At 68.8% G+C, this 6,924-nt stretch overlaps 1 protein-coding gene across 1 annotated transcript; it reads right to left on the reverse strand.

Annotated features, from left to right (window-relative positions):
• Positions 1 to 1,977: 1,977 nt before the first annotated feature.
• EIF4B (eukaryotic translation initiation factor 4B) lies at positions 1,978 to 6,919 on the reverse strand (the record flags this gene model as incomplete). The annotated part of the gene is given in 13 exon segments (XM_075080525.1): positions 1,978 to 3,011; positions 3,170 to 3,242; positions 3,388 to 3,406; positions 3,409 to 3,474; positions 3,572 to 3,639; positions 3,766 to 3,904; positions 3,907 to 3,978; positions 4,077 to 4,207; positions 4,313 to 4,547; positions 4,669 to 4,848; positions 5,255 to 5,365; positions 6,837 to 6,906; positions 6,908 to 6,919. Coding segments are annotated over 13 exon segments (1,257 nt in total), but the record flags the coding sequence as incomplete, so codon positions are not given.
• Positions 6,920 to 6,924: the final 5 nt, after the last annotated feature.

The raw sequence follows: 6,924 nt of genomic DNA on the forward strand, positions 1-6,924 counted from the left end.
ATACGGCCCCGGGACATCAGCCGGGGGGGGCTCTAGGGGCCCAGCCAGCTCCATACGGCCCCGGGACATCAGCCGGGGGTGCTATAGGGGCCATCCAGCTCCATACAGCCCCGAGACATCAGCCCGGGGGGGGGCTATAGGGGCCCATCCAGCTCCATACGGCCCGGACATCAGCCCGGGGTGGGCTATAGGGGCCCATCCAGCTCCATAAGGCCCCGGGACATCAGCCGGGGGGGGCTATAGGGGCCCAGCCAGCTCCATACGGCCCCGGGACATCAGCCGGGGGTGCTATAGGGGCCCATCCAGCTCCATACGGCCCCGGGACATCAGCCGGGGGGGGCTCTAGGGGCCCATCCAGCTCCATACGGCCCTGGGACATCAGCCGGGGGGTGCTATAGGGGCCCATCCAGCTCCATACGGCCCCGGGACATCAGCCGGGGGGGGCTATAGGGGCCCATCCAGCTCCATACGGCCCCGGGACATCAGCGGGGGGGGGCTATAGGGGCCCGTTTCCAGCTCCATACGGCCCCGGGACATCAGCCGGGGGGGGCTATAGGGGCCCATCCAGCTCCATACGGCCCGGGACATCAGCCCGGGGGGGGGGGCTATAGGGGCCCAGCCAGCTCCATACGGCCCCGGGACATCAGCCGGGGGTGCTATAGGGGCCAATCGAGCTCCGTACGGCCCCGGGACAATCAGCCGGGGGGGGCTATAGGGGGCCCATCCAGCTCCATACGGCCCCGGACATCAGCCGGGGGGGGCTATAGGGGCCCATCCAGCTCCATACGGCCCCGGGACATCAACCCGGGGGGGGCTATAGGGGCCCATCCAGTTCCATATGGCCCCGGGACATCAGCCGGGGGGGCTATAGGGGCCCATCCAGCTCCAAAGAGCCCCGGGACATCAGCCCGGGGGGGGGCTATAGGGGCCCATCCAGCTCCATAAGGCCCCGGGACATCAGCCGGGGGGGGCTATAGGGGCCCATTCCAGCTCCATACGGCCCCGGACATCAGCCGGGGGGGGCTATAGGGGCCCATCCAGCTCCATACGGCCCCGAGACATCAGCCCGGGTGGGCTATAGGGGCCCATCCAGCTCCATACGGCCCTGGGACATCAGCCGGGGGGCTCTAGGGGCCCATCCAGCTCCATACGGCCCCGGGACATCAGCCGGGGGGCTATAGGGGACAGCGGAGGCCCGGGGACCCCTTCGCAGAGGTGCTGGGGTGCAGCAGCGCCCCCCCTTGGGCTCCCCCCCGTCCCCAGCCCCCACGGGCCTGGGGGGTCCCCACGTTGCCCCAGGCTCGCCCCCCCCGCGCAGCGCTGGGGATTCCCGCCGGGAAGGGCAGGGGAGGAAGGCGGCGTGGGGTCACAGGGGGCACCCCCGGGGAGGGGGGCAGCAATGGCCCCCCCCTTTTCTGGCCTTCACGAAGGCTCTGGGTGAGTCTGGGTTTGCTGGGACCCTCCGGGGGGAGGGGCTGGGGGTGCTGTGAGAGACGGGGGGAAGGCAGTGTGTGTGCTGGGACCCCCCCAGGGGAGGGTTGGGGGTGCTAGGACCCTCCCACGGGGAAGGTTGGGGGTGCTGGGACCCCATCCAGGGAGGCTGGGCTTGCTGGGGACCCCCCCAGAGGGAGGATTGGGGGTGCTGGGAAAGACCTGGGGGTTCTGGGGACCCCATTGTGGGAGGGTTTGGGGTGCTGGGTGCCCAAGAGGGAGGGTTGGGGGTGCCGGGACCCCCAGGGGAGGGCTGGGGCCAGAGGGGAGATGGGTGTGAGGGTGGGGGTGTCCACGGGTGGGGCAGAGGAGAGCTGGGGTGCTCCATGGGGAGGGAGAGGGGGGTCCAACCTCCTCCTCAGCCCTGCCCAAACCGGGGGGACCCTGGGATTGGGGGGGGGACGGGACCACCTGGGACCCGGCCAGCCTGGAATGGGGGACCCCCAACCCTTGGAGGGTGGGGGGGAAGGATTTGGGCCTTAAAGGGGTGTTTTAAGATCAGTTTTATTGGAGGAAACCAACAAAAATAAAGCTGGGGGGGGGTGGGGGGTGTGTGTGGCCCTTTGGGGTGTCCCCTCGGGGCCCCCCCACCATCACCCCCAACCTCACCGTGAGGGGGGGGCCGGGCGGGGGGAGGCAAAGCCCATCCCCATCCCACCCCTTTTTCTCCCCAAATGAAGGGGGGGGGAGGGGCTGAGTTTGGGGACCCCCCATTACCCCCCCCCCACGGGGGGCACCATCCTGACCCCCACCCCCCACCCCCTCACCCCGGGGCCGGCCAAACCCTGCTGAAAAAGAGCCATAAAATGGTTCAAAGCGAGGCCAAAACTCAGGGTTTTTCCCCACTGCCAGCGCTTGGGGGGGGGGGGCCGCGGGCCCCAGGAGGAAGAGGAAGGTGGGTGAGGAGGGGTAGGGGTCGTGGGGGGGGGTTCCCCGCGGCGCTCCCCCCCCCGCCCCAGCAGCCCTACCTTCCAGGCGATCGCTTTTATTACCCGCTTAATTTTCTCGGGTGGCGGCCGGCGCCCCGCTCCGCCGTCCTAGGCCGGGGAGGAGAGGAGGGAGGAAGGCCAGGTCTTCCTCAGCCGCGCCCCCCCGCCGCGTCTAACTCTTCTCCACCGGGCGAGGGGGGGGATAAACGACGCCCTCGCGCTTCTCCCGGGGCGAGGCGAGCTCTTCGGCGGCCGCAGCAGCATGCAGGAGAGGCGGGGCCTCCGGTTTTTACCTATTTTTTCCCTTTTTTAACAATTTCAGCGAGTTTAAGAACGGCCTCCCGCGGGCTGGCGAGTTTAGGTTTTATTTCTCTCTCGGCGCGGTAGAGTTTTGGTTTTATCTTTTTTTTTTTCTCCTCTTTTTTTTTTTTTTTTCTCTCTCAATTCTCCAGCTGCTCCCGAGGCGGCGGCCGGTGGGGGGGGGAAACGGCGCCGAGGTCCCCGGAGCTCCTATTCGGCGCATTCTTCGTCGTCGCCATCATCATCTTCGCCGTCCACGGAGAGCGCGGCGTATTTGCTGGCGTGGCTGAACTGCGGGGAGCGGAGGAGGGGAGGGAAGGGGGTGGAAGGCGGCGGGAGAAGCCTCCTTATCCCAGGGAGAAATAACAAAACCCCCCCCCCCCCCCCCCCCCCCACAAATGGGTCGAAGAGGGGCTGGGAGGGGAGGGGGACGCCACGGCGGCGCTTACGGAGGGCGGGTTCTCATCGAGTTTCTTTGGCTCAGGCGCAGGTCGCGAGTCGTGCTCCTTTCTGCTCTCTTTCCTGCCGGAACCAGAGACCCCCGCCCCCGTCAGGTGGCAAAACGCCCGCCCCGAGGGCAAAACCCAAAGGTGGGCTTAAAACCGAGCTTAGGCTTAACCCGGCAAGGTCTAAGCGGGGCGGGCGAGGCGAGCCCGGAGCCACCCACCTATCGGAGTCCCCCGGGCGCGGCTGGAGCTCCCGCTCCGGACCTTGGAAGCGCTCTCCCGGCCTCCGTCGGGTTTGTTCTCGTCTCCTGGGGAGGGAAAAGGGCCGTGAGGTTTGGGGGCGAGCCCCCGAAGGCCACCCATGTCTGGGGTGGGGCGGGGGGGTCTCGGCGGGTTGGAGCTCACCTCTCCGGTGGGCGTTCTTCGGGGGCGCCCCGTCGTCCGAGGGCGGGCTCGGCGCCGTCTGGCCGCCGCTGCGAGGGGTGGGGGGGGTGGAGAAAAACCAACCCAAACCGTCAAAATCTTGACGAAATAGGGGCGGCGAGAGCCGGGGACGGACCTCGGGCCCAACCCTCGGGCCGGGGGGCCCCGGCACCCACCTCGTCGGCGAGGGCTGCTCCGAATCGGAGCTCTGGGAGCGGGCGGGAGGGTTGCTGCTCCGCTTCACCCAGGCGTTCTCCTTGGGGGGCGGCGCAGGCATCACCTTCAGGGGCTGCTTCTCCTCCTTGGGCTTGGAGGTGGAGAAGGAGCATCGTCCTCTTTGGCCAACGGCTCGTTCTCCAGAGACTTCTCGCTCTCCCTCCTCCGCGTGGCTGCGGGGGGAGACACGCGGACGCGGGGTTAACGCTACGAGAGGGGTGACGAGCGACACAGCGGGCCCCGCGTCGGAGCCCCCCGGCTCCCGACTTACTCCTGCCCGTCGGGCCGGTTCCCACAGAGGTGCCGGGGGGCCCCGAGTTGCCGGTTTGCGAGGACTCGCTCCCCGTCCGCGATCGCTCCTGGTTCTCTTCGCTGCGCCAGCTGGGATGCCAGCTGGGATGCCTGCGCCGGCGCGGGGAGGGAAGGGGAAGAGCGAGAGGGTTTAGAGCACCCCGACAAGGGCTTTAAGCCCACCGCAGGGCAGGGGGAGGCCCCGGCCCGGCCCACCTCTCTCGGGGTCGTCTTTCTATCCTCTTATCGTCCTCCAGCTGGCGTTGCAGCTTCTCCTGCTCCTTCTGTAGCCGCTCTTCCACCTCCCGCTCCCGCGCGGCCGTATCCACCGGTTTGGCCCCCCCGAAGATGGAGGCGGCGCGGCTGGACTGGGGCGCGGGGGCCACCGACGCCTCCTCCTCCTTGGGCGCGCTCCGGGGCTTCAGGTTGAGCTTCGGCCTCTGGGTGGGACCTGGGAGGGCGCGGAGACACCGGGCGTGGGCGCGAAGCCCGCCCCGAGCCGCTCTCGGCGATGCCGGGGGCCGTCCAACCCCTCCCCCCCCCTCAATTCTTTGCCCCGACAAAGCCGTTACCTCTGTCCTCGCGGCGGAAATCATCCCGGCCGTAATCATCCCGGGAGTTCCACCTGTCCATCCGGTCATCCCGCCGGTCATAGCGGTCTTCGTAGCGGTCACCGCACCCTCGGTAGTCGTCGTCCCGGCGGTAGCCGCTGCCGAAGGCCCTCCTGCCGCTGCCTATCCTGGAATCGTAGCCTGCGGGGGGAAAGGAGGCCCGTCCTGGTGAGCCCCGACCCCTCCCCGCCGAGCCCCGTCCCCTTCCCCGCCGAGCCCCGTCCCCTTCCCCGCCGAGCCCCGTCCCCTTCCCCGCCGAGCCCCGACCCCTCCCCGCCGAGCCCCGACCCCTTCCCCGCCGAGCCCCGTCCCCTCCCTGCCGAGCCCCCCACCCCTCCCCCGGCCGGCCCGTGTCATCATAACACAACAGCCTTAAGCTCGGGGTCAGGCCTAGGCTCGGGGAGGGCCTAGGGCGAGGCGGGGGCCTAAGGCTGGCCGGAGAGGAAGGGCAGCAGCTCGCTCCCCGTTCCGGGAGGGGAACGGGGGCCGTCCTGGGCGGGCGCCCCGCCGCGGCGGGGTCTCGGCCGTCCCCTCGGCAACGTCCTACCTCGGTCGTAGTCTCTGCTGCGGTCGTCGTAGCGATCCCTGCCCCCAAAGCCGCGGTCCATGTCCCTCCGCGGCCCGTCGCGATACCGATCGTCGTAGCGATCCCGGTACCCTGCGGGCGGGAGAAGGGGGCGAGGGGAGGGAGGGGGTGCGGCGTGAGCGAGGCGCAGGGGAGGGGGGGAACCCGGCGGGGGCTCCCCACGCTCGCTCCCCTCGCAGGGTCCCCGAGCCCTCAGGGAAGAGGGAAAAGGCTTTAGATACGGTTCCCCCCCCCCCGCCGCCCCCCGCGGCCGCCTCCTGGGGAAATCCACCCCTCGGGGCCCGCGGGGGCTTGGCGGGCGCGCCGCACCCGGGGGGCTCGCCCTCAAAGCGGGGTCCCCCCGGGGGTCCACACGGGCCCGGCGATACTCGGTGCCTTCGTAAGGGGGTAAAACGGGGTCAAGCGGAGCCCGACGGCGCCGGCGGATGGCGCAAGCTGAGCGGGCGAGGAGACCCCTGCAGCGGGGGGGAGCTGCCCTGCACGAGTTGGGGGCTGACGGGAGCCTTACGGAGGGGAGCAAGGACAAGTGCAAGGTCCTGCACCTGGGAAAACGTGACCTGGGGGCGCGGCAGAGGCTGGGGTCCGCCCGGCTGGGGAGCGGCTCTGTGGGAAGGGACCTGGGGGTGCTGGTGGGGGGAAGCTCAGCGTGAGCCAACGGTGCCTGCTGCGGCCAGGAAGGGCAACGGGATGCTGGGCTGCATCAACAAGGGCAGCGCCAGCGGAGAGAAAGTCATCATCCCGCGCTTCTCAGCGCTGGTCAGGCCACACCTGGAGCACTGTGTGCAGTTCTGGTCCCCGCTGTACAAAAAGGATGTGGCCAGGCTGGAAGGGGGCCCAGAGAAGGGCCACCAGGATGATCAGAGGACTGGGAAGCTGCCGTACAAGGATAGGCTGGGAGAGCTGGGTTGTTCAGCCTTGGGAAAAGAAGGCTCAGAGGGGATCTCATCCCCGTGTACCAGGACTTAAGGGGCAGCGACAGAGAAGATGGAGACTCCCTTTTTCACACGGAGTCCCATGGAGAGGACAAGGGGGATGGACACAAGTTGCCCTTGGGGAGATTCCGACTGGACCCGAGAGGGAAATTCTTCACAGTGAGAACAGTCACCGTTGGAATAACCTCCCCAGGGCAGGGGTCGGCTCGGCCACGCCAGGTTAAGGCTCAGCGGGATGGGGTGCTGGGCCGTCGCGTCCCACTCCACCCTCTTCCCAGGAAGAGGGTCCTGGAGGTCTCTTCCAACCTGGGATTCTGTGAAAACCCCGCTCCGGGCGGGAGACGGTGGGGAAGGAGCTCCGGGCGGCCGCTCTGCCAGCGTCCGATGGCCAATAAAGCACACCCCGCATGTCGGGATGATGCAGGTTTTCAGGGGAAACAAGGAGGAAGAGCTATCCACAGGGACAGATTCGGCTCCGGGCTCCGGGGAAGGAACCAGCGAGTTGCGCAGGAAATCCGCGTGCCGGGGGAGCAACAGCCCGACTCCGCCGCGGGCGCCGTTTCGAGGCCGGGAGCGGAAAGAACAGCCGGCTTTTATTTTCACCAACTCACTGTCTCCGAAGCTGTCGTCGCCCCGGCGGGGCGGGTAATCATCGAAGCTATCGGCGGCGGCAGGACGGGCCCCTCCAGTCGCTCTCGA

This window comes from Phalacrocorax aristotelis, unplaced genomic scaffold, assembly GCF_949628215.1.
Source record: "Phalacrocorax aristotelis unplaced genomic scaffold, bGulAri2.1 scaffold_311, whole genome shotgun sequence".
Lineage (NCBI taxonomy): Eukaryota > Metazoa > Chordata > Aves > Suliformes > Phalacrocoracidae > Phalacrocorax > Phalacrocorax aristotelis.